Source organism: Podarcis liolepis (assembly GCF_965112155.1).
Source record: "Podarcis liolepis genome assembly, chromosome: 4".
Lineage (NCBI taxonomy): Eukaryota > Metazoa > Chordata > Lepidosauria > Squamata > Lacertidae > Podarcis > Podarcis liolepis.
In genome coordinates this window covers 83,012,967-83,040,808 of record NC_139558.1, presented here as the reverse complement: position 1 = coordinate 83,040,808, position 27,842 = coordinate 83,012,967, and the positions used below count along the sequence as shown (strand labels likewise).

The 27,842-nt window shown below is 41.0% G+C and overlaps 1 protein-coding gene across 2 annotated transcripts in view; it reads left to right on the top strand.

The window, feature by feature from the left end:
- The window catches only part of IFT88 (intraflagellar transport 88), a 39,194-nt gene extending 14,721 nt beyond the window's left edge, over positions 1-24,473 (top strand). For both annotated transcript variants that reach the window (XM_083499043.1, XM_083499044.1), the window contains exons 17-27: positions 3,878-3,964; positions 5,610-5,796; positions 6,259-6,367; positions 6,576-6,726; positions 8,270-8,385; positions 9,504-9,556; positions 15,747-15,812; positions 17,852-17,958; positions 23,344-23,404; positions 23,954-24,055; positions 24,200-24,473. In XM_083499043.1, the coding sequence (XP_083355169.1) occupies positions 3,878-3,964; positions 5,610-5,796; positions 6,259-6,367; positions 6,576-6,726; positions 8,270-8,385; positions 9,504-9,556; positions 15,747-15,812; positions 17,852-17,958; positions 23,344-23,404; positions 23,954-24,055; positions 24,200-24,321 (1,161 nt within the window). In that variant the 3' untranslated portion in view covers positions 24,322-24,473. The remainder of the gene's footprint in view (positions 1-3,877; positions 3,965-5,609; positions 5,797-6,258; positions 6,368-6,575; positions 6,727-8,269; positions 8,386-9,503; positions 9,557-15,746; positions 15,813-17,851; positions 17,959-23,343; positions 23,405-23,953; positions 24,056-24,199) is intronic.
- The last annotated feature ends 3,369 nt before the right edge of the window (positions 24,474-27,842 follow it).

Here is a 27,842-nt window from a genome sequence, read left to right as displayed (position 1 = left end):
CTTTATAGTAATTAAATGTACAGCCATAGCCATACCACTAGAAAGAGCTGAATCTGTTTTTAAATTTGAAAAATTGCTTCAGGGAGGGGAAGGAAGGTGGACTACTGATGTCACTGGCTTCCAACCAATCAGCACTCTGCACAGCCATCTTGCGCTGTACACACACAGAAGTGGTTTCCTCTGGGCTCCATCTGTGAGAAAGGCTGTGCTGCACTTCCAAAACATAAATCTAAAACAAAGCACTGTGAGCGTGCTTCTGCTGCAGACTCTGTACGCATCCTCCTTCCGCTATTAATTCTTATTAAATTCAGGTCCTTGGTTAGGCAAGGTTCCATACGCACTGCCATAGTTTTACTGTAGCTGCATTGTTTTAGTTCTGTTGCTTTATTGGTAGCAATCTAGGTGTGTATCTTCTACAACAGTGTTTCCCAACCGGTGTTCCGCGGCACACTAGTGTGCCATGAGACACCGGCTGGTGTGCCGTGGGAGGAAGGCGGGCGAGTCGGGCGGTGAGAGGCGGCGGCGGCGGCGAGGATCCGCGTCGAGCCGGGGGCGGCTCCGCGGTGGTGGTGCCGAGCGGCGGGGCAGCGCGCGCAAAAGGGAGGAGCGCGAGACAGCGGAGGAGGAGGAGGCCGGCATGTCCGGGCAGCAGCAGCAACAACAGCAGCAGCAACTCCCGCCGCCGCCCCCTCCTCCGCCCGCTATCGCCGCCGCCGCCTCAGCTGCCCTCGCTCTGCTGCCTCCTCCCACCCCGGCAAGGGGGAGGGAAAAAACTTTCGCTTTTGTGCGTCCCTCCCGGCGTGACGCTGCGCGCTGACGTCACGGGGCGGGGCTTTAATGGTGGTGTGCCGCGAGATTTTTTTCCGGCTAACAGGTGTGCCGTTGCCCAAAAACGTTTGGGAAACACTGTTCTACAACTCACGCTGTAGTGCATTTGCTCATTATTGATGTTTTCCGATTTTCTTATCTTGAAAGAAATTATATCTTCGGGGAGGTTTTCAGAAAGCCACTTGAGCATCAGAGGTGAAGAAACCATGCAAAATCTGTCCTTTGATGGCTTTTGGCTTCACGGCCCAGGGCTGCCTTTCAAATTATTTCTGACATGGCTGTTTAATTATTGTCAGTAAAAGTGAGGGAACATGTAGAATAAAAAGCAACCTCCACTTGGCTTCAGGATTGTTTAACACAATACTTACTAATAAGTATTGTATAGAAAAATGACAAGTACAGCAAATTATAACACATTTTTTATTTTGCTATGTGTAAACACAGTTTTTCCTATAAATCAGGAATATCTGTAGGAAAATACTTTCATGACACTACTGGCTGTATTCCGACATAATAATGGGTTAGTGCTACACTCTACCTTAGAATTACGTCCAGATGAGGGCAATGGAAGGAAAATGATGATTACTGATCTGGGGTAAGCCCTAGTATCAACCAGTTTGAAATAAAATATAATAAATGGATAGTATTTCTAGCAAGCAGCATTCACTTTGCAAGATAATCTGTTATTTAGAAGGGAAGGTTCTAGTTAAGTGGTGGAGCAGGTTGAAATCACTGGCATTTCCAGGTAGGACTGGGTAAAGTCTCTGTCTCAACCCCTGGAGAGCTGTTGCTGACTTGGGTAAATAATACTGAGCTAAATGGACCCAATGGTCTGTCTCAGTATATTGCTGTTTGCTCAGTTTCCCATGTTCTTGCATCTTACTGAGAAATTTAGATAGAGTGACTTACTGATGATTGGACTTTACTTAGTATGCTAACTCTTGCACTATACTGTACTTACTATACTGACTTGTTATGATTACCTAAAATGTTTTAACAACGGTTTTATACTCAAGTCCTTATTCCCATTATTTGGACACAAGTCTTGTGACTATAACAGAATTGATTTGGATAGGTGTGTTTAGGATTATAGCCAGATATTCATAGCGATAAACAAAAACCCATGGTTGAGAGCTTCCATAAAACCTAAGCATAAGTTACGCACATCTGAAATGCTTTCCCCCCGCACCTCTGAAATTAATGGTTTCTTTAGATAATTCATTGTAATGAGAAAAATGTTCTGCTATAGTAGAAGTATGGACTTCCTAAGTGGTTTGCTGGGGAGCAATAAACTTGAGCTAGCCCCATGTGTTTTGCATATGCCCTCTTTTGCACCTCATAAATTAAGACAGTAATGCACTTTGTGCTGGAAACTGTAAACCTAAAATATACTTAAATTCTTGGCTTGCTGCTTTAAGGTACATTCACTTTATAGTAAGTAACTGAATTTCTGTGCTCCATAAACTTCTGTGTAGGAGAAAACGGAGCCTGGTGAATTGTAACAAGTATTTTTATATTGTAGGAAAAAAATGAGTCAAACTGAAACTGAAAGAAGTATAACTTTCCAAAGCAAAAGTGCGGTGGCGGCTGATATGATTATGATCTACATTTTTTCAGGAAATTTTGGAACCTTCTTTTAAAAAGCAATGAATTGCATTTATTTTAATTCCTGCTCCATGCACCAACATAATTTAAGTTCTAAATGTTTAAAAACAAAGCACTTTGTTAAGAATACTTGTACCTAGTGTAAATCCAAATCCAATAGTACTATATTCTTTCTCCACATAGTAGAAAGTAGAGGAAACTTTGCTGAAGAGGAAGGAAAAGAGTTATTGTTGAGCAGCTTGTTTTTTAAAAAGTAGAGATGTGCTCTAAAGCACTAGAAAGCTGGTATGCACAGCTCTCAGTTCTTGTTAAATTTAGCAAAATTAAGCACCTGCAAGAACAGCATTATATATCTGTCTGCTGTGGCAGAATTTTACATAATTAATTACCTAATCATGTTATTCCACTCTATTGTGCAATTGCACAATGCAATTGGAAAAGAAGTGATCAATTACAAATTATTTGCGGACTAAAAAACAACAGCAGCAAATACTGATCATATGTGCAGGATTGATTTCTTTTTCAGACATAAGCAAACATCAACAATTTTCACTCCCATTTCCATCAGAATTCTTTGACATCCCTAGTTACATCCACACTGTAGTGACATTCTCTGTTGCTGCTGCCCACAAATTCCCCCACTTAGGATCAGGGTGCCAAAAATGCAGCCATGAGCTGGCGTCATTAAAATCCAGAATTATTTTGAAAACAAATCACTTCAAGAACCTTGCATTTGTAATACAAAATGCATACAACAAATTAATTTGTTTTAAATTAATGATTCAGTGATGTCTACAAATTTATTTATTAAAAGTATAAATCAGGATGGAAAAATATAGTGTGAATCCAGAATAAAAATGTACTTATCCTGGTTTCTTAAGACTGGTCATTGACCATAAGAATAAAGATTTGATTTGATTTGGTTAAAACAACATAAAATAAAAATACAATAATGCCTAAAGCTATTCATTGTTAAAGATCTCAGTGCTCCTTATCTTGAGACATACTGTAGATCTGCTTTATAGCTGCTGAACTTACATGGCTTTCCTCAGATCATTCTGGGACATAAAATTTCCAGTGCATAGTTATGCAAGTTTACTCAGAAATCTATTCCTTGCTCCTTCTCCCACTGAACTTCAGGGAAGAAGGCTTGAATGTAGTATATAGGCCTCTAAATGCATTTACTTGAGGGAAAGTCCCTTTTGGTTTTATTGGAGCATCTTGAGTATTAATGAGTTTCTGATTGCTATCAAATGTATTTTATTCTGTGATCTTAAACATGACACATACTATCATGCTTTATGATGTTACACTGACAGATAGACACTATATCCTAGCCTAAGTGTTTATTTTGCATTGCTTCTCACTACAGAAAAAGTGCATCAACCCCAGTTTGTTTGAATGGTTTAACAACGTGAGTCACTTTATTATTACTTGCTTCTAGGCTGTGGAAACTTTAAAGATGTTTGAAAAAAAAGATAGCAGAGTTAAAAGTGCAGCTGCAACGAACCTTTCGTTTCTTTACTTCTTGGTGAGTGAATGTGTGGTGGGTGTATTTCAGTTAATTTACTTAATCCAAGTCTGAGAGCATGTGGCCCCTTTGGATTTAATATATTTTGTCTTAAATTCAATTAGTAGTGGTTTCGAAGATAATTGTTGAACACATTTATTTGAGTTAGAATGTTAAAACTGCCAACTCAGCTTCATTTTAATTGTTTATTATGGGACTTTCTTTTCTCCATTCCCTCACTCAAAAAAACCCCTTCTGCTCTGGAAATTTGGGGGAAACCCCAGAACAGATTTACTGCAAGAGAGGAGAGGAAGGAAGTTCCATTGTGAAGGTAGAAGCCCTTGTGTTGATGGAATACATTCACTGGATACAACACTTGGATATATTATTCTAATACCAACACTGCACATTTTGAGAAGCTCAGTCTGCATTAACTGAATAAAAACTCATCAAGAACTTCAGTAGCATCTTGATTTCACTTAATGCAGCCCACAAAATATCCACGACGAACCTGTCGCAGTGCCATAGACCTCTCTGTAAAAAACAAAAAAGAATAATGAGTTCATTGTGATCTTTAAAGTGCACTGTGGTGTTATGGCAGTTGTCATGACATGACAGACCTCTTCAGATGCCAGAAGTAGATTTAAAATGGAAAAGGCAGAGAATATTACTTTAATATTGCCTGCCTGCCTAAGTTGTGATCAGTGCATTGTTGAAACTCATCAGACTAATTGTGTATGATAAGAGCAGTAGAGGACAAGGGAAGACACGAGCCAGTGCCTGCTTTTCCCCTCTCTCACATCCAGTGGTATAGGAAGGGGGGCAGGGGGTGGTTCACCCCGGGTTCCATCCCTGAGGGGGGTGACATCACTGCGGGCGCCGCCATTGGGATGCTCTCTCGCGGGCGACTGCTGCCCGCATTGTGACACTCGCACACGGGTGACATGCCACGCCCCCCCGCTCCGGGTACCAAAGCCCCTAGCTCCTCCACTTCCCACAACCCACCCTAAGAAATGATAATGCAGATAACACGTCACATCTTGGGTGGCTTGTGTAGTTTAGGACATTGCCCATGGAGTCATGGATGCTGGATTGGAGCATATACCCTGAACAATATCTCTTTGTCTGGACTTCCTAGATTTGGTTATTGACATCAAGAGCCTTGAGACGTAAAGGAAGAGAAAAACTACTAAAGTGCCTTTCCCCAAATTTGCTATAGGATAGAAGGATATTTGGAAAGCTGATGTTAAGCTTATTTTAAGGGAGCCAGTGTGGTGTAGTGGTTAAGAGCGGTAGTCTCGTAATCTGGGGAACCGGGTTCGCTTCCCCGCTCCTCCACATGCAGCTGCTGGGTGACCTTGGGCCAGTCACACTTCTTTGAAGTCTCTCAGCCCCACTCACCTCACAGAGTGTTTGTTGTGGTGGAGGAAGGGAAAGGAGAATGTTAGCCGCTTTGAGACTTCTTAAGGGGAGTGAAAGGCGGGATATCAAATCCAAACTCCTCTTCTTCTTCTTTAATATTAAATGGAATAGAATGATACATTTTTAATGAAATTTCAGAAACAGAATCTGTTCCATCTCTAATTTGATTAATGTACTGCTTGTGCCAGCAAAGTATTGAGGATGCAAAATGGCAACTGCTTAATTTGTATTGTGTTTAATTCAGGAAAATGAATTTACACAGGCAAGCCACTATGCAGATTTAGCAGTAAATTCTGATAGATACAACCCATCTGCTCTCACAAATAAAGGAAATACGATCTTTGCAAATGGAGACTATGAGAAGGCAGCAGAGTTCTATAAGGAATCTCTAAGAAATGATTCTTCGTGCACTGAAGCGCTTTACAACATTGGTAAGTCTAATATACTTTATGATAAATTTTGTGCTTGACATTCTGGTTATTATATGTATCCTTTTTAGAAGGGATTGAGGGACTACTTTTGAGCTTTATTATATCCTTCTGATTAAAGCTGTATTAACTAACAAAATAGTAGCGTGTGATATAATTGTAATTGTCTCTCTTTGGAATCTGCTATCCACACCGATGCTGAGACAGAGTTTCTGTTTGAGCAAGTTTTCTTATCTCTTTCAACACTGACATATTGTTGTGCTTTTAATTGGGGTGAGGGGACACCAGAAGTCCCCCTTCTTTTTTAATGTTTATGTATTGTTGTTTAACTAACGCCAGCTTCTTGTACATAAGATTGCTCCCTTATTTCATTTTCCATAATAAACATGTTCTTAAATTTCTGCTTCTTCATCTTATCAGTCAATGAGATTTGAATCTTCCCATTTAGATGACCTTTGTTTTTAGGTTTAACGTATAAAAAGCTGAACAGGTTAGATGACTCATTGGATTCTTTTCTGAAGCTTCACGCTATCCTTCGAAACAGTGCCCAGGTTCTCTTCCAAATAGCAAGCATGTATCTTTTCAACAATTATAGAATCAAGCATATGAAACACTAAATCCTCTGTCTGTCTTTATAATGTAATAAAGATCTTTTTGAAGGAAGGGCGGGATACAGAATTAATAAATAAATAATAGTAAAGTGTATGATTACGCGAGGATTTCAGTTAAATTCCCATGCGTCAGACTCACAGCGAGAAGTTCCTTAATTGGTGGTACTTCAGATATGAATTAATGGAGGATCCTAATCAGGCCATTGAGTGGCTTATGCAACTCATCAGTGTTGTTCCAACGGACTCACATGCATTAGCAAAGCTTGGAGAACTCTATGACAGTGAAGGAGATAAGTCTCAGGCTTTTCAATATTACTATGAGGTATGTGCTTTTACCTTCTACAATAGGCATACAATGCAAAGGAACGCATGCTAGCTTAAACTGATGCTTTGAAAAGGAAGCTGTATATAGTAGACATTTTAATATAAAGTAGTAGCTGTATAAGTGTTGAATCTAGTTTGATGGTCAGATTCAAGTATACATACAGCATAGGTCCCAATACGACTAATCCAACCCTTTGGGTTGGAGTCAGAGAACAATAAATAGCAGAGCTCTTATGGCTTCCCTCTCCCAACTTGCTACAGTCCCCTCTGTAAATATGTAGGGTGGGGTACAGGGGGCTTCAGTGGTATGGGAAAATCAGAGAATTTTGTCGGGGATGTAATTCAGAAGGAGAAGTATCTTTCTGTTTGCACAATACACTCAAACCTTGGTTGTCGAATGTAATTCGTTCCGGACAACTGTTTGACTTCCAAAATGTTTAACAACCGAGGTGCGGCTTCCAATTGGTTGCAAGAGCTTCTTGCACTCAAGCAGAAGCTGCGTTGGATATTCAGGTTCTGAAAAACTGGAACATTTACATCCAGGTTTTTGGCGTCCAGGAGCCGAAATGAGCTGTTGAAGAACCAAGGTTTGACTGTATTTTTTTGGATACATATATGAGATACATATATATGAATGAAAGAGAATTAGATATAGTTTCCTATATGAGCTGCAATATTCAAATAATGGCTCTCTTTTTCATTCCTTGCTTTTAGTTGCAGCATCAACTAAAACTTTCCTACTGCATCATCAAATAAAACTTCCATATTTCCCTAAAAACTTCCTTCTTTCTTTTAACCACACAGTGGCCCTTTGAATCACCATTCTCATTCTGTTCTTGTTCCTGGCAGCGGCCTATAGCTGTGTTGTTGTTTTTTGCTTGCACAGGGAGCAGCACGTTCTGTATTTTTTTAAAAAAGTAATAATTCATAACAAGAATGGATTTGAGCTGATATTTTAGCTTTTAGAGCAGCAATCCTAAACACACTAGGGGAGTAACTCCATAGAGCATACTGGGATGTTTTTACCATGTGGAAGTGCATAGGATTGCACTGTAGATGTAGCTTATTGTTGTTCTTTTTTAAGTCAAGACAACTAAAAATATTTTTCAATTGCCAATTTTACCTTTCAAAATATAAAATACACTCCTCCAACAGATTGGCAGGAAACCTATCCTGATTTTTTTTCCAAAATTGTAATGTAATTTTTTTTTCAAAATTGTAATGTAAATGAAAAAATAAATTATATAAGGAAATGAAGGTACTTTGTGGAGTGTATCTTTCGTTTCACAAAATAAAAATGTTTGAAAATAGGACACGCAGAAACTTACCTCAGCAAAGTTTTCTAAAATGTCTTTTTGCTATTTGCAAAACCTGCCACATTTTCTTTAGGGATTAGTTAGTGTATTAGCACACTGCTCTCATTCATAAATTTTCAGCATCTGGAGGATTAAACACATAAATGAGTAAGATATTCCAAAAGCAGAATAAATATGTTGTTTATCACTAATGTTGTATTTCTTCCACCTTCTTTATTTTGTCAGTCCTATCGGTATTTCCCTTCAAACATTGAGGTCATTGAATGGCTTGGAGCCTATTACATTGACACACAATTTTGTGAAAAAGCCATTCACTACTTTGAAAGAGCAGCACTTATTCAGTAAGCAACCATTCATGATGTTGTTATTTTTGTTGTCGTTGAGTGTTTAGACCAGTATCATTTGTAAGGGGACTTTCTGCAGTACACTTATATTGGACACAGGGGAAGCACATTGATATATATTTATGTATTGTGCTACATGTAAATTATGGAGTAATTTGTTTGGAGTTTTAAAGGAAGGAATTCTAAGACTTCAGCTTAAGCAGAAACGCAGCACTGAGCAAATGCATCTACTTAGGTGGTCTTCATGTGATCAGAAGGTTTGATTACTCTGGATGAGTGTTTTCCTAGAACTGCATTCATAAGAAACAGGAGGCAACATCCTTTAACAATCCTAGCCTACCCAAAGATGTTTGCTATATGAGAAAGTTTAGATTTATTTCCAGTGTTTGCTGCAAGCCACATAAGAACAGCAACAGGAATCGCAGAGAGCTACAGAGATGCTTCAACCATCGTGTCTCCTCCCCAGCATCTCTCATACCCACCCTCCCAAAGACAAATTAATTGCTTTGATAATTTTAAATCAAGAAATGTTTAGTGAGGACAATATACTAGATATAAAAAGGCTATTGGGCCTGGGATTTGCTGCAGCTCATACATAAACCAATATTGAGCAACATTGATCAACGTTCTAACTTATCCTGCAGCAGCCTCCTTATTTTATTTTTTAAAATTCCCGTAAATGCGTTTAATTCTCACCAGCTGAAATAGTTGGAACTTCAGTGTGCTTAACGTTGGCTGGACATTATAAGTAAAAAGGAAAAATGTTGGGCTCCATCTACTAAGCATACTGTACAATCTTCAACAACGTCCTTGCCAGATTAAAAACTGGCATGGTAACTTAATCCCAATGAATACCATATTTCACCCTCATGCTAGAATCCAAGCAAGGATTCATTTGGGTAAAATTCACTTGGTGAAGAATGTCCTTTATACCCTTGATGTTTAGAGCAAAGATGCATTTATTTAATTAATATCTTGCCACTCTTCCCAAGGGAGCTCAAGGCAGCAAACTAAATAGCAAAACAGTACCAAAAAAAACCCCATGTAGAAAAATAATTATACCTTAAAAACATTGAAACATTTTATGAGTAACACTTTGGCATATTTACCTGCAGACCAACTCAGGTGAAGTGGCAATTGATGGTTGCAAGCTGCTTCAGAAGAAGTGGTAAGTCTCCTTTGGTATCTCATGTTGACTTTGATAATCATATCTCACTGTTTCACAGTGCTTAACCATTGCAGGCAATCGGGAGGGTCTTTTTTTCATCCTGATCTTACACACATTTACTCAGAGATAAGTTCGGCGGGACTTGCTCCCTGATATACGATTGCAGCCTTAATATCTAAGTGGTTTCATTACGTGTTTTTATTTTGCATTTGAATGCTTAGAGTGTGCTATAATGTTTGGACTATTTGTAAAGTAGATTATTAAACGTCAGGGGTTGTATTCAGCAAAGTTGACCCATTAACACAATGACTTCAGCCTGTGCAATGGGATTTCCTCTCCCCGTGCACCGCCAATACATTTTTGTGAGGGGGTTCTACAACCCTCCAGAGCAGATAGGGGGCGCAAACAGGAAGAGGAAGCGGGAGAGGATGTCCTGTTGCACAGCTGCAAGTCCTTGTGCTAATGGGACGGCTTGGTTGTATACAACCTGTGATCTCATTTTCCACATGTTTTTCAGGACCGTGGGTTCAGTCTTTCCTCAATAGCTATGGTACTGTCAGGGACCCTGTTGCCTGAATAATACTAACCCTGTAATGGGAAGGGACAGCATTCTTGTATTATTTTTTTTACAAATGGGTAACAATAAAAATGATATGTTTGACTATCATTTGCATTTGAATTCTGAAATGACCAAAATGCAGTTGAGATGTAGGAAATCTTTGATCTCTTGGCATATTTTTTCTTTAGTTAAAATCAGCCATGATAGGGGTAGGATATGGATTAAAGTTGCAATGCTGTGGTGTTTAACCCTTTCCTCCCCATACTATTTCCTGAAATAAGTTGTCCTTCCAGAGCTACTCTAAACTGCAGAGCATGAGGAAGACGGGTACCCACATTTTCCCCTTCTGCAGCTAATAACAGCTTTGGCAGATCAGACAGTTTTAAGCAGTGACAGACTTTGGCCTTTAAAATTTTAGCAGTGCCAAAATCCCCGTCTTGTCGAGTTACAGCTCGGCATCCAAAGAAAAATCAGTCTCACACCATGGTAGGTTCCGAAATATGGCTGCTTTAGGGCTAATGCAGCACAGCTTTTATTGTGTGAAATCAGAAAGATACAAAATACAAGCCAAGCAATTTGTTCTAGCCAGCAGATAAGGACATTCGCACTAGACTATGCGAGCATCAGGCCATGCTACGTTAGCCAATCATATAGGACAGCACGAGCTGTTCACGCGCTGTTCATGCTCCAAGGATGCTTCTAGCTATGAAATCACCCTGCAACAATAAGAACTTTGCTCATGCTCTCATGTACAAGCAATCATTTTCCCACATGTCCCCTTTTCTTGTTTATATTATTAGAGGAAAAGAGGGACCATTAGTCCAAATCATACACTTCATTGCCTAAGCGTCTACACTTTGCAACATAAATTCCTCTTGTAACCCCTGTGGTGGGCCGTGGTCGGTACCACCATGCAGTGCATTGGGAAATCAAAGAGGGTATGCATTGAATGCAACAACACACCATAATGAAGCCAGCAATACATGCAATTACAATCAATAATATTTTTCTTAACCATAATCCATTAGGTAACCAAGAAGACAACCACTCCCATGGATCAAAACTTTCAGGTGGATTCAAAGGATTATGGGCTATCATTTGTTCCATATGATCAATAGTAGCAGAGATATTGGTCGATTGATCAGTTATATACATGCAGCAATGAGAATGAATTAAGGCACAAATTCCACCTTTAGAAGCAAGGATCACATCTAAAGCATAATGATGTTGAAGAACTACATTTCTTATTTCTGATATTTCTTTGTTAATCATTTTTAAAGCCAAAATGGTGGAATTAAACAAATTTTCTGTCCAGTTTGCCAATTTATGCAAATCACGGTAATTCATGGCTGCACCTAAAGAAGGCAGAAGGGACCTAGAGATGGCTGTCCCTGTATATTGAGAAATAGGTGATTGTACTTCCCTTCTGTTACGCAAACGGACCGCTGGGAGCTTATCTATTTTATACACCAAGGGTACTACTATACCTAACGTGCAGGTACCAGAAAAGGCAGAGGGGATTTCTTTGTAGGCATGTGTGCCACAAAATAACCATAAATCAGATTGAAGCAAATATGCAGATTTACTGCTCTTTCTCATCCAGTCGTACCAAACATAAAAATCTCTACACGCAGCCTGTTGTTCATAAGTTGTGTAAGTTGTGACATTATTAACTGAGACTTTTGGCCTATCACTCATAGTGGTAACATTAAGAAAACAAACAAACAAGAAGATCCATTAATGTATTCATATGTCCAATTACAATATGGATAATGACCTAAAAATATACTGCTATTATGATTAAAACGAAAACAATAAGACACTATTTCTGCAAGCAACAAAACACAGGCGATAAACTTATACGATTATCCTTCATATTATTGCTAATCTTATATGAAGCATTTACTGGAATGCTAGAATACCACCACCCAAAAAAAAGTTCAAAGCTTTGAGAAGCTTTTTAAAATCATTTTTCTCAGCAGCTAAAATGCACTAGCCAAGCATATTCCGCTTGCTGTAACTAAAAAGATTGCAACAAGGTCGAGAACAGAGCCCATTGTCTTTGCGGGCCATGTTAAAGAACCATATTGCAACTTGCTTTCTGTCCGGGAACCATGCCAAAGCACAAGAATGAAACAACTGGAATACACTAAAATTCCCTCAACCCTCCCTTGCCAAGAGTCCACAATAGTTCCAAGACAGCCCTCTGTACATGCTCAGAGGAACACATCATAAGGCAGGACTCCTGAGGGAGGAGAAAAAAAGAAGAGATCTGGGGGGTAAAATCCAAGTGATGCCAATCAGGATGAGAATGGTAAATTAGTCCAATGGCTACTTCCGAGCAACCTGTGTGATATTTCGTGGCTCGATTATTGGCATGTAAAAACCACAATCCAGAAGAAGCCACACAACCATTTCTGCAGATACAGGAGCCCATTTGCTGTAAATAAGTCTGATGTATTGCTCCTTGTACTGCTGAGTCAAAAGTCCAAGCCCAATGAAGCGTGATGACACAGATGGGATGGTCGCTATTGGGAGGCAAAACCCAAGCGATGCCGGTCTGACGAGGGCATCCTTCAAAGCCAGGTTCATTTCCCAAACAAGAGGCGGCAAAACTGTAATGATAAGTGGTAGAAACGGTAGCTTCCCAGGGGGAAGGGGGGCCAATGCGATAGGGTTGAAGATGGCCTTTCAGCGTGCCAGGAAACACTGGAACAGCTGTGGAAGAGCCTCTTCCATTGCAGAGGTGATTGTGATCTTGTCTGCTGGATCCTTATGTCCTTTAAGGGCAGAAAATAGTGGAGGCAAAGTGGATGTGGGCAGGTCCAAATAACACTTTATCCAATTCAGCTGTCCAAGAATTTGTTGTAAATCCACCAGTTTAAGATGATCAGGAAACTGTAGTTGAGGCGTGACTGGAATGGCTGCAGATGCTGTCAGCTTGTGTCCCAGGCACGTAATAGGTAAAGTCCGCTGGATTTTTTCCTTAGCCACTGTCAATCCAACAGGTTTTATCCTTAGCAGGATTTTGGGACACGGCGGAGGACAAGGCCGTGGCTAGCAGGCCGTGGCTAGCAGTGCCCACTGACTGGCAGGCTTTAAGCATATCAGCAATGGCTATATTTGATGTTGCCATTAGAAGGCGCAGCACTTGCTTAGAGTCCTCATTTGCATTAGCAAACGCAAGCTGGCGTACAATCAGTTCTTGTGCTGCCAGGTCCTGAACTTGCCGCTTGAAGGTATTATACAAGCGATCAGCAAATTGTCCATAGGGCTTTGCAGGACCCTGTCTGATGCTCCCCCACCGGCCATTGCGCTCATTCCTGTCATCAGGGACAGAGGCCAGAGTCTCTTGGGCTGAGGCTGTGGTGGCTGCCCAATACATAGGATCAAGGGCCAACTGTTGGGCAATGGTAAGAAAATTGCCTCCTCCCGTCAGCCCATCGAGAACATCAGTTTGGGTCAGCATGACGGGGGCTGGGGGTGCAGGAGCAATCACAGGAAAGTGATTTGGAGTATCAGAATCAAAAGGCAACAACGGAGCGGTGGCACGGAGAGATTTTTGAAGAGTACTGGTAGAAGCAGTGCCAGATGCCTTGGGCGGAGGAGGTGGAAGAGCGGGGGTGCTGAATGCGAAGAATGCAGAGGAGTGACAGGAGGAGCCGAAGGGAAAATGTCCGGCGGTTTAGGAGGTAGGTTAGAGGCAGGCAAAGCGGGAGTCGGGAGGGCGGGCGAAGAAGCTGTTGCAGCAGCCAGAAGAATGTTTGAAGGAGTTAAGCACGACATAGCTTTGTAGACGTTACACCAGGCATGCAAAACCTTGACATCAATCTGAGGATGATTTTGAAAGAAGTGTCCAATTTTTTTCCAATCATCTAACTCCCAATTTCCGTTCTGGGGGAACCAGGGACAGTGAGTGTCCAGGGCTTTTATAAGGGACTTAAGGTCAGCTTTCCGAACAGCAAGGTTGTTACTGGCCAAAAGGAATTTAAGGTCTTTAAAAAAATTTTTCTGTGGTGCAGAGAGAGACTTTCCCATGATTGCAAGAGTTGCAAAAAGAGCAGGGAGCACTTACCGAGGGATCCTTAGGAGGATGAGGGAGGCGCCTTTTTGCCCTGTCCGGGCGGAGATAAGTGCTGATAAGTCCGTAACGTAGTCCAGAATCACATTCACACGGGAGCTCTCACCAGGGATCCACTACGTGGATGAACGACGCGTGAGGCTGAACGTTGTAAAACAGCATGAAGTCCGAAAGAAATCACACGGGAGCACTCACCAGGGATCCACTACGTGGATGAACGACGTGTTGGTGAGTGCTGAATAATGAAAAACAACGTGAAGTCCGAAGGCCTCACACGGGGCACCAATTGTCGAGTTACAGCTCGGCATCCAAAGAAAAATCAGTCTCACACCATGGTAGGTTCCGAAATATGGCTGCTTTAGGGCTAATGCAGCACAGCTTTTATTGTGTGAAATCAGAAAGATACAAAATACAAGCCAAGCAATTTGTTCTAGTCAGCAGATAAGGACATTCGCACTAGACTATGCGAGCGATCAGGCCATGCTACGTTAGCCAATCATATAGGACAGCACGAGCTGTTCACGCGCTGTTCATGCTCCAAGGATGCTTCTAGCTATGAAATCACCCTGCAACAATAAGAACTTTGCTCATGCTCTCATGTACAAGCAATCATTTTCCCACACCGTCTCTCATCTTCCATTGTTCGTCATTGTTGTGGCACCCCTGCAGAGCCCTCTTGGCTCAGAGCCCAGCGTGGGCAAACTGGTTGTGCTCCCCTAAATCTGCTTTTTTTAAGTTGGGGGAACACTGTGATGGGAAAGAATTAGACTCTCTCTTCCTCAGCCCTGCAAGCCAATCCACCCCTTGCCCAAGCTAAGGGACGCTGGAGAACCTCTGTTTCTCATGCAGAGGTGTAGCTGGGGGTCTAGCCAGGGTTTCTGCCCCGGGTGAAGCCTCCAGAGGGACGCCATTGAGGCTCCCAGCCTCCTAGCATGTCTGGGCTTCAGACGGAGAGAAAGATGAAAAAGTGAACAGCAGCCACAAGCTCCGTCCTTCCCCTTCCCCCATGAAGCTGAAGAAGGCTTATTTACAATGTGATGCAGGGAGAAGGAGAGTTGGAAAATCTGGCGAAGCTGCGTGGCTCTCCCCAATGAAGAAGATAGGATCACCTGTGGGTTTGCTACTGTGTGAGAAATAAATTTTGGAGGGATGGAGGGTGGGGCAGGAAGCTGAGGAAGAGAATCAGTTGGACTAGATGATCCTTAGGGCCCCTTCCAGCTGTACGATTCTATGATCCCTTCAGAACTTTAAATGTGTTTAAATAGCTAAGGCTGAGTCATTTTACAGACTATACATGATCTACACACAGGAAAGTAAGGGGTGTGTGAGCATTTTTCCTGCCAGAGGCAGTTCCCTGGCAAGCTCTGGTCAGCCCAGCTGCATTAGGAATGTAATGGAAGGGCACTTTCTACTTTAGACTTGCAAAAAGCATTTCTTCACCTTACACAGAACCTAAAATGACTACAAAATGTCTTTGACCCGGGTGACAGAAAACCTAGTTTTGGCCCTGTCTCATGGTAGTGTCTCTGTGTGTTTTATATTACTAACAGGTAACTACCAAAAAGCTCTTGATACCTACAAGGCGATTCACAGAAAGTTTCCTGAAAACGCGGAATGTAAGTGGTTTTATATGATGCACCTTTTATCCTAAGCACACTTTTTATATTGGATAGTCTTAAGGCAAGGGGAGCCAATAGCATTGCCTCCAGATGCTGTGGATTTCAACTCCCGTCATCCCTGACCTACTGACTAGGGAGCTGAAGACTGTGTACACAGCATACATTTAAAGCACTGCCCCCCTCCCCAAAAGAAGGATCTTGGGAATGGTAGTTTACTCCTAATATAGCTGCAATTCCCAGCAACCTTAACAAACTACAGTGCCCAGGAATATTTGGATGGGGGGAGGGATATGTTTGAAACGCATGGTGTGTATGCAGTCTTCGTCTACATACAACATCTGGAGGGCACCATGTTGGCTACCCATGTGTAAAGTATCAATACTTGCCCTAATCATGATCCATTTGTGGCAGGTCAATGCCATTTATGTTGCTTCTCAAAATAAACCTACAGCCACCAGTCATGCCCTCATATGGCTCTGTAGTTTGCGCGTAGCTCCTGCACGAACAGGCTTCCCAGGGCTCTTCAAACAGAGGGAGCCTCTCCATCTGAGAATTTCCTGCTTTGGAGTAAATAGGAAAGATGTGGAGAAAGGATCTTTTCTGGATCTCTCATGTTGAAATCTGGAAGTCCCCTTTGCATAAAAATCATTGGATATAGGGCTTCTCTGTAGTGCATTGCATGCATTGGCGTAGTGCAGATGGCACTGGTTGGATACACACATGGGACTTCAACAAATGGCTTGTGCAGATCAACAGGTGCCGATATTCCTGACATGTATGAACATTAAGTAAATTCAATTTATGAACAACTAACTTTCCGTATGCTCATTAAAGATGTTCTGTATTCTGCATACAAAGAGCACTGGCTCCCTTGGATATATTCAATTCTCCTTCCTCAGTGTTCAGCACTGTAGGTAGCATTCTAGCCATTGCTTGTGTCAAGAAACTGACATCAGAGCAACAAGAGAAGGAGAGGCTCTCCGATTCTGCAGGGGAAGGTACCAGCACTAGGGGGAGACGCAGCTTGATAGAGGGGGAAGGAAATCAGCGTAACACCAAGGATCCAGGAGAGCAAATGGGAGAAGAGGGGGAAGGGCTCCGGGATTCTTCCTTGGAAGTCAGTGAGGAGAGCCCTGGTCCTCCACTACCCACGCCCTCCCTGCGCAGGAGACTCCCGCACAATGAGAGGCGGAGACGATTGGGTGTCAAACAGCTTTTATGCTGGCAACGGTTTAAGAAACGCCCACAGACAGATTCTGCTAGCGACTGAGGCAGCCACGCTGAGATGGGCTGTGCAGTCAAGAAGGTTAACCCAGGCAGTTAAGCTCCCAAACGGGGACAGTTTACGCACAAGTAACTCCAAACCACTACAGCTTGCTCCAGTCTTCCCATCAACTCATCTAATCAGTGAGTTCAAATGCACTTGAAAATTCTGTGCAGCTTTTTCATGCATCTGATGAAATGGACTCTGGCCACAAAGGCTTATGCTAGAATAAATAAGTTCAATTCTAAGATGTCACAAGGCTTGTTGTCGCTTTTGCTACCACAAACTAACAAGGTTAGCCCATTAATTTTTAAAAAAACTGATCTAATAAATTACTTTTCAACATATTAGACTGTCTTGTTGTTTTCTTTGGGTTACAACTGCCACCGTGGGCTTCTGCCCACCTCCATATCTAACTGTGGGCCTGTAACTTATTATCGTATTACCATTCTGCATATAGGAAAGTATTTTTACAAAATCCCAGCTTGCTTTTATTTAAATGTATTTCTTTTCACAGCTTCATTACTAGACACTGGAGCAGAAAAATAGCTCTTTTTTACTACACTGCTGTCATGTTTGCTAAATCATATTGCCACTCAATAAATACAGTGGTCACAATTCAACACAGTAAAACTACTTAATCCATTGAAATCACTGGGCTTAATTGCAGTTGGATTGCGGTTATTGTTGCTAGGCTGTGTGCTCTGCTTATTTTTTCAGCTGCTTTTAAGTCCAATAATGGCAACTAATGGTATGACTTTTATACCACTAGGTTTACGCTTTTTGGTCCGACTCTGCACAGACATGGGCTTGAAAGAAATCCAAGAGTATGCAACAAAGCTTAAGAGAGTGGAAAAACTGAAAGAAATCAGGGAACAGGTATGTTGGGTCAGTTAAACAACTAAATTTCACTGTTTCTCAAAGATTTGTAAAGAAAGTGCTCTTAAATTGCAATGTGTATAAGGAGCTGAGGTGCGGCTGATTCTTCCTTTATTGCAAATGTTGCTCACAAGACCTGCAGAAATCTTGGTATCTTGCTTTCTAAAGCTACTTTTTATGCTTCTGAACAAGCAGCTGTTTTCTGTCCTCAATGGAAAGTAAGAAGCGGGTGGTAAAATATCAACTTTTAGAGATTTGTGATTGTAATTAGTCTGTCTAGGACTGTCAAACCAAAATTTCACTTCAAAGACAATTCTTAATATAATATTTAGAACAGAGTTATTGTCTACATCTTACTGAGCTTGCTGGACTACCTGAGGCTGTGATCAGTGATCTATCTTTGCTCAGTAGAAACATACGGTACTTTGGAATTAAAAATAAGCCCACCAGCATCTATGCTGTGATGCAAACTGACCTGCATCTGTCGTAAGTCACCCACTGTCCACTCCCATAACAGTTGCATACAAAAAGGACCAGCCAATATACAGTGTGCCAGAAATGGCAATACTTAATGTGAGAGCCAGGGTGGTGCAGTGGTTAGAGTGTCAGACCAGGACTTGGGAAACCAGGGTTCAAATCCCCACTTGCCATTAAACTCACTTGGGCCAGTCCCTGTCTCTCAACCATTGGAAACTCAGACCAATTCACATGCAAAACAAGTTAAACTGACTTTTTGTTTGTTTGTTTCGTTTTTCTGAGTGGCTGATAAATCTTCAGGGAAAATGCATCGCTGCAGGTTTGGAAGAAATTTAAGGACTATCTTAAGAAATACTATAAAATTTATGAATGTTAGAATGACGTTGGTTCTAAAAAGTGCGGTTTACAGCTGTAAGGGTTAAGTTAAAGAAAAAGAAGGGTTATAAATTAGATAAAATTAAGAATAAGGATTTGTTGAATTAAATTTTGAAATTGGAATGTAGAAAGGGGAGGTACGGGGAAGTCGGTGAACTAAGGTATAAGAAAATATGGCTTTCAAGTTATACTTGTTTATTTTGTTTGTCTTTGTTTGTGCTATATGTTTATAAAAATTTGTGAAACTTTAATAAAAATTTATATAAAAAAAACATAATGGAATGCCCTCCCCAGAGTACCTCACCTGACAAAAAGTTTGATGCCTTTCCTTTTTATTTGCCTAGGCCTTCCAGAATATCTTGTAGCTATTTTTTTCTGTGTGTTTTATTTTACAAGCTGTTGTGTTCCTGCAGATTTCACGTTTTGTTCTGTATCTGTATTTTCAGTCTTAAGTGCTACTTGTTAAAGGGGAGGGAGGTGGAGCCCTGAAAATAATAAGCCACACACAGCTTATTGATAAACAACAAAAGGATCTCGCTCACTAGGTATAGGCTTCGGCTGTAAAGTCTTTTGGCAGTACCTCACACTGCCCTGCTGCTCAGTACCTAGCAACTACAGTACTTGGAAGGATTAAGGAAGAGCTTCTATTACATCTCTTGAATACTGCTAATGCCATTCTACGATAGCGTGGATCATACATTCAGAACTGTTGCTTTAGTATGATAGTTTCAGTTGAAAACATTAACTTAATAGTCTGTGCACCTGCACAAATTTTGTAGACTTGTTCGTGTATTTAGTCAAAGGTATTTCCATCTGTCTACAAGTTCATGACCTAAGAGACCTTACAGCCAAAGAAAATTTTCCTGCCTGTTTTTATGCTTCCTACATCAAGCTGACCTAGCAGTTTCTTTACAAGAAGTTGCTGAGGTACAGCTTTTTAAACACCACATATTCTGTGATTTTAGATGAGTGCATACCCACACATCTTTTTTTTAAAAAAGAGGTTTGCAAAATATGCACTGGCACTGGGGTGAGATTTGTTTTTCAAGCTAGCAATTAAAGGTTAACCTTGGATCCATGTGCACCTGTTGATTGCAAATTCAAATGTTGATTTTTGCACAATTGACAAAATCCATATTGTGAAAAGTGGGATTTATAATTAAAATCCCATTCAGTCGTGACATTCAAAAGTGCTTCTTGAGCAAAATTAGCGATTATAAAATTTATGCAGCTGGAAAAAATCATGCCACCTTCCTCATTCCAAGAAAGTGCACTTTCCCAATAAATATTTAACGGTTTTCATTTTAGAATTTACACTTTCCAACAAATAAATTAATGTTTTTAAATTCAGTGCCAAGTATATTAGAAACATAAAACCTGGAGGGTGGCATTTTTTTCAATGTGTTCCCTACAAGTTTGCAATAATAAAATAATTTTGGATTTACAAGATTTTAATATGCAGACGTTTTCTTGAAGTGCTGTTGAAGAATATCTTCACTATTTTTTCAGCTGAACCTTCCAACTGTAATATAAGGCATTTTTCATCATCTGTTTTATATGAACCTGATCTAAAATAGCATAGATTTTATTGAAATCCCTTTGCTGAACCTTCCAAGTCTATGCAAGCATTGTTAGGTTCAAGATTTTTATTATGTGCAACTTTTAACACCGTGTTTTAATTATGCCATTCAGTGACAACATGCCAAGTCCATTTCACTGCAATTTTTATTATATCTAGAAGTAAATGTACAATCTTACTGATTTCTTGGATTTGCTTAGGAATAAAGTTGATTCACATATGTATGTTCATCACTTGGTGGCTGCTGTGTTCAGTGATGACTGTGTTCAGTGAATAGATCCTGCATAAATAGTAGAGTGTTAGGACCTGAAACATCAACTCTGTCATTGATGATTTAGCTGAGTTTCCTACATTGCAGGGGGTTGCACTAGAAAGATGACCCTTGGGGTCTCTTCCAGCTTCTATGATTCTGCTTTTCTGCTTCAACAATATTTCATTATGGTCCTATCATTTTATGTAATTGTATTTTGTATAAATTATAAAAATTATATATAAAACATGTTCTATTTGCAAACAAAACATTTAAATAGCTACCTTTCTACTGGTAGGATGGGGGGAGGCATAGGCGTAGCCAGGACTTTTGTTAGAACCTCAGATTTGTGTTGGTTTTTACTTATTTGGGGGGCAGCTGCCACCCAGGCTACGTCCAAGGGGGGGGGGGCACAGGAAGGAAACGAGGTTGGCAGAGGGACATGGTTGGGGAAAGGTTGGGAAACATCAGGCGTGGAAAAGTTCAAGTAATCACTGATGTAATTGGAGCACACTCTTAAGTACACTTCTGATTGTTCCTTTGCAGTCCCATTTTGAACTTTCAATGACCATATGAAGTCACGTCCTCCACAGGTGGGCTGCCCTACCTGCCTGTCCAAGTGGCCCTCAGTCCTGTCAAAGTGGCCCTTGTCCAGGATATGCTTGCCTTGCCTGAGGTCAATGCTTGCTTCATTTCCCCCTGAACCATTCCAGCAATCTCACTGATGCTGTTTTAGTTTGTCATCTTAATTTTCATGCTTTATTATTTTCTTTTTTTAAAAAAAGATTTTATTATTTCTTACTACTCTGGCAGCCATCCTTGGAACATAATTTATGAGGTGGGGTTTGATATAAGTGACATAAACAAGAAATAGGTACAGTGGTACCTCGGGTTACATACGCTTCAGGTTTACATACGCTTCAGGTTACAGACTCCGCTAACCCAGAAATATTACCTCGGGTTAAGAACTTTGCTTCAGGATGAGAACAGAAATTGTGCGGCATCAGTGGGAGGCCCCATTAGATAAAGTGGTGCTTCAGGTTAAGAACAGTTTCAGGTTAAGAACGGACCTCCGGAACGAATTAAGTACTTAACCCAAGGTACCATTGTAATCAGAAATCTAATAGCTGCCAGTCATTAAATATACAGCAGTCAAGACAAAAGATGGATGACAAAGAGACAACATTTATTTGAATATAGGAAGCTGCCTAATACTGAGTCAGACCATTGGTCCATCCAGCTCAGTATTGTCTACACTGACTGGCAGTGATGTCGGAAAGCAAGTCTTTATCAGGAGAAACTGGCAACTCTCCCAGGCACCCGGCTTGGTCTCCTGTTGACCTCCCTGTCTACTTTCCCGGCAAGATCCAGGCAAAGGTCGCGATAGGCGATCTTTCTCAGTGTGAGAAGAACACCCCTCCCCCTCTTTCCTGCCCCCCCCCCCGGCAGGGGAAAAGAGATAGACAGAAACATATTTACATGCCTTTATTTCTGTCTTTGCAGCGTTACAGATAACATGACTGCTCTCTTCATACTCCTGCAGTAAAGAGAGATCAAACACTTCCTGTTCAGCTCATATTACACTCTGAGCTAATTCCGGTGCCCTCTGCACTGTGAATTGACTGTCCCTCTGTTTCCCACGGAACAGTCCCAACATTCCCATTATGTTTTGTTTTCAAGCTACCAGCAGCTCGCGGCTGCATTGCTTCAATATCGTAACAAGTGACTCTCCAGGGTTTCAGGCAGGAGTCTCTCCCAGTCCTACCCAGAGATGTTGGGGACTTGGAACCTTCTGCATGTAAAGAAGATGCCCTATCACTGAGCTGTGGCCCTCCCCAATGCCACCTTGGGATGGAATAGCCTTGCAGGCCAAATGAGCACAGTAGCCCTTCTTGAGATATGCTTAGGGTTTCAGCTTTAGGGTAAGCTTTCCACTGGAAAGTTCTTTTCCACTTGCTTCACAGAAACAATGGGGATACCGCAAGACGATGATGGTGCTCTTGTATGATTCTCATTCATTTCACCAAAGTGTTGGACTGGAAAGCTTTCCAGCATGTGGAGCCCATCAGACCCTGAGTAGGAAGCCAGGGAAGTACAGTTGACTGAGTGTTTGGTTTGTTTATTTGCATATTTAGCTGTCTTGGTCCAAGATGGTCTGAGAAGTTTAGAATTCGTTCCAGTACACAGAGTAAAAACTGGCATTAGCGTTACACACGAATCTTCTTCGGTGATCACTTGTAGCCAAGTAAGATTGTCTTCCATAAACATGGTTTGAACAGTGAGTCTGTAAGTGACTGTGGAAGCCAATTCTGGATCCACACGTCCTTCCACAGCGGGGACATAGGTTTTCAGGAGGGAGTTGATCGCAGTGAGGGTTTGCCAAACGTGCCTTCCTCTTAGTAAGTTTCTCCCTTTTGTCCTGAGTTTGAGTGTCTTCAAAGCCCATGACACCTTTGATAAAGGCTGTTCTCCAATTGGAGCGTTCAAAGGCCACTGTTTTCCAGTTGTCAGTGTTTCTACTACATTTTTAGACACAAATATAGTGTGTTGAACCTGCAACAAATCCCCACTCAGTCATGATGCTCACCAAATGGCCTCGCTATCCAGCAGAAGTGTGAGGTATACCTTGTATGTTAAAAGTAATAGAAATGATTGGTGATAATATTAAAGAGCACTTCTGTCTCTTTCTTCCTCTCCTCCCTAGCGTGTCAAGTCTGGCAGAGATGGCAGTGCCCGGGCACGCAGAGAAGGCAGCGGTGGTGGTGGTAAGTGCGCTCATATGCTGCCATATTTAAGGTTTCTGAAAGCAAAGAAAATGTGATTCCATTTATTAGTCCTGCTGTCTGCATTCTCTCTGTGGAGAGGGAGATGTGGATCAAAGGAGCATTGGAGAATTGCAGGGAATGGGGTAGAACATGTGAAAGGAGGTGATACCTAAATAACACTACTAAGAATCCTGATGTACTTTAATTTGTTAAGATAGAGCCAGTGTACTGGTACTGAGTCAGGAAAACTGTGGTCCAACTCAAGATGTGATCAGTACCGAGACCTACTCACAGTGGTGGTTGTAAGGATTTCTGAGTTCACACTTAAGAATTGGTATTTGCTTGTGTTTTCATATCGTAAGCAAGGATTAAACCAATAAATCGGAAACTGATTTAGCAGCCCAAGATTGTTACATCTGAACCATATGTGGAATGCTTTAAATACTGTTTTTATTTTGTTTTATATCAAACAGAAACACATAATCTTTGGTCTCTCATACGTGCCTTTATGGTGTAATATTTTGTCTAATATTCTCTCCCTTCTGTCAGATCCTAGTAGCATCACGCATAAAGGGGAGCGTCTGAGTGCTAAACTGAAAGCTTTGCCAGGAACATATGAGCCCTATGAAAGCAGTGGTAATAAAGAAATAGGTAACTGATGTTTCTAATAGCTTCCTTTGAAACAAAATACTGACTGTCAGAAGGCACCCTTTTTCTCATGCAATTATTAAAAGTTAGAGACTGTGTTGCTTTTCTTTGTAAAAAATGTGTTTCTACTTCTTTTTTTAAATTTAGATGCTTCCTATATTGACCCACTTGGACCACAGGCTGAGAGACCAAAAACTGCACTGAGGAAAAAAATAGATGAAGATGAATTTGCTGATGAAGAACTGGGAGATGATTTGCTTCCAGAATAACCTGTAGCCCAGTATAGTAACCTTAAAAGCTTTGAAAGGAAAAAAAAGAGAAATGTTTCTTACAGGTTTTGATAAGGTTGTGAAGTTCTTATGTTTATTTAAGCAATGTATATATGAACTGTGAATTTTGAGTAAACTGTTTTTATAGAGCACGATCTGAATGCTCCTTTGTTACTCATGCAGATTATCCCATGAGGGAGGTAGTCTTTTCTGAGTATTTGGGAAGATTAGGTAAAGATCTGGCAGGACAACATATAGTGAGCATTATGGAAATAAGAACAGAAGGACACTTCTAGATTAGAACAAAGGACTATCTAGACAAGCCAGCCAGCTCCCTTTGGGAAGCCTACATGCAAGGCCTGAATGTAGTAATCTCCTACTCCTGTTCCCCAGCATGTTCTCTCTGACCCTGAAAATAGAGGCATCTAACTCTCAGGGGTAGGCAACCTAAGGCCCGGGGGCCAGATGCGGCCCAGTCGCCTTCTCATTCCAGCCTGCAGATGGTCCAGGAATCAGTGTGTTTTTACATGAGTAGAATGTGTCCTTTTATTTAAAATGCAACTTTGGGTTATTTGTGGGGCATAGGAATTCTTTCATTCCCCCCCCCCAAAAAAAAATAGTCCGGCCCACCACATGTTCTAAGGGACAGCAGACCGGCCCATGGCTGAAGAAGGTTGCTGACCCCTGATCTAACTAGTATCCACATGAAATCTCCTAAACCCCTAATTTGATGATTCATTTTATGGGAGCAAATTCCATAGTTTAACTATACGCTCTGTGAAGAAGTACTTTCTTTATCTGCTCTAAAGTATCCAACACACTCAGCTTTATTGGCTAGCCCAGGCTCTAGTATTATAGAGAGGGAGCAAAAATTTTATCCACTTTGTCTACATGATGTGTAATTGTATACACCCAAGTCATTTTTATTTTGAAGGAAAACTTTTTGCCTTTAATATCGTCCTTGCGTAGGGGAATTTTGTAGTGACTGCAGGAAACCAAGTTAATTTCCGCTGTTGTCAATGCGATGGAAGGTGCCACCACTTGCCAGGCTTGCAGCTCTGAGGTTCCACTACAAGGGTAGACAACGTGGTGCCCTCCAGAAAGTGTTGGACTACAACTCCCATCAGCCTCAGTCAACATGGCCGACTGTCAGCGATGGTGGAAGTTGTAATCCAGTAACTTCTGGAGGGCAGTGTGTTGACTTCCCCTCTTCCACTTCATTGTGAGAAGTTTTCAATTATTTATCATCGCCTCCGAAGATCCAATTTACCTTAAAAGTACTTAATTGCATTGTTCATGTCTGGATTTCATGGCGCAGTGTATTAGGATCTTAGAGTGGAATTCTCTGTTGCAATTCCAATCAGTTCTTAAAGCAGAAGGAAAATGAATGTGCCAGATGTTTCCATGCTGGCATCACCTGCTGTTGGGACATTAGTCAATTGACTAAAGTCCAGTATTATCGAATATTCCAAGGTTCAAATCCTTACTCGGCTCTGAAACTAGCTAGGCAATGCTGGGCCTGTCAAAGACTCTCAGCTAAACTACCTCACAGGTTTATTGGAAAGGTAAAATGGAGGGGGGGCAATGTCTACTACTTTTACTTCATTAGGAGAAAGGGTGGGGGGAAACATCATAAGCAATTCAGTCCATTTTTCAAAACACAATCATTTCACTATAACAGCTATCTCATTTGTTTTTGAGACAGCTTTTATACGTAACATTTTTGTTCCCCTAACAATACTTTATTTGACAGTATTTGATAGGTCAGTTGATTGGTGAATCCTAACACACAGTAAGTTCTTACCTGTTCATCTGCAGATCTCCTGTGTTACTGGGTGAATTTATTTGTGCCATACTAGCTACAACCAAATATTTCCCTTAGACCTAGCGGGCTTCACCTGATAGTTGCTGGACTGAATTTTCCATATGCTTTTCCATATCCATCAGGTAGTCTTTGTTTCATAGTTCTCTCCATACCTGTGAGAGTACTACAGAATACTGCATGTCCCCAGTAATAAGGTTGTTATGCCACTCACCAGCACTGAGATAATGGGAATTAAAGAAATTGAAGTAATTATTATTGCACAAATTTCCATAAGAATAGTTTTGAAAAGCATGTTGTTACTGACTCCAAAGGTAGTGTTTCAGCTCTTTGCTTTTTTCCAGTTAACTGAATCATGACTTTTGACATACCATGATGTAAAAACTCCTACACATTTTTCCCTGTGCATAGTAGAGCAGTCCTTTAGCCATAGCAGAAAAATGTGCTAGAGTCAGATCCAGCTCAAGAAATCTCAGGGGAATCATAAATTATGCATTTGCTTCTCCTGTAAGCTAACAAAAACCCTTTCAGCTTGCAGAGGCCCCTTGTTTTCCTTTCTGCATTTCTGTCATATTTATTTGTAAAAGGCAGAAAGTTAGAAAGATACAATATAGTGGAAATCCCCCAAATGCTTTTGTTTAATCTGAGGGGGTTTTTTTTGCGAGGGATAACTCACATATATTGTTTTGAACAAGAAAGGAGCAAAATTAGGATAAATTAAACTGCTGTTCTCCAAACTGTCTCTCTCACTCAATTCATAAAGTAATTATATTTTGTAGACAGGGAATGAAGCACACCCCAAAGCAACACTTATAGTTGTAACCTACCCCAGGAAGTTAAGGTAAATAAATCTAATAATAGGTAACATAAACACAGTCTCTCTACGTGTTTTTTTCAATGACAGCACTGTTGTCATTTTGAAAATGATTTTATTATTTATACCCCGCCCATCTGGCTGGGTTTCCCCCAGCCACTCTGGGCGGCTTACAGCATATATAAAAACATAATCAAACATTAAAAACTTCCCGAAACAGGGCTACCTTCAGATGTCTTCTAAAAGTTGTTTAGCTCTTTATCTCCTTGGCATGTTCTACATGGAGTTCTACATGGAGTTCTACATGGAGGGTGCCACTACCAGAAATTTGCATATAAAATAGAGGCATCTAACTCAGGGGTAGGCAACCTAAGGCCCGGGGGCCGGATGCGGCCCAATCGCCTTCTCATTCCAGCCTGCGAAATGCTTCCACAGAAAGGTGGAATGCTTACTAATGCTTATTTATCAAAACTGGCTTTATTTCTCTTAATTAAGTGAATCAGAAGAACAATAGTTAAATGATAGAATATTCATGTTTCAAGGGCTCTAGTTCAAAATGCCAGGTACCTCCTGAGATCTTGAAATACCATGCCTTAATATAATTGACATTACCAGACAACTTGGTAGAAATCAGCTTTGTGTTCAATTCTGAGAAGTTATTGCAATCATGCTCTAGTAAGAAAGGCTTATTGATGCATCTCGAGAGATCATCTTTGGCATGAATCTCGAGGATATTTGTAGGGCTCTGCCCATACATAATATTTGAATTACAGGAGGGGAGACCCACCTGGGCCCCATTTTCATCAGACCTGCAATTTGGCTAAAATTGGGAGGTGTTGGAGTGGGTTTCATTATGCCCCAACACCCTCATAATTCAAGTGTTGC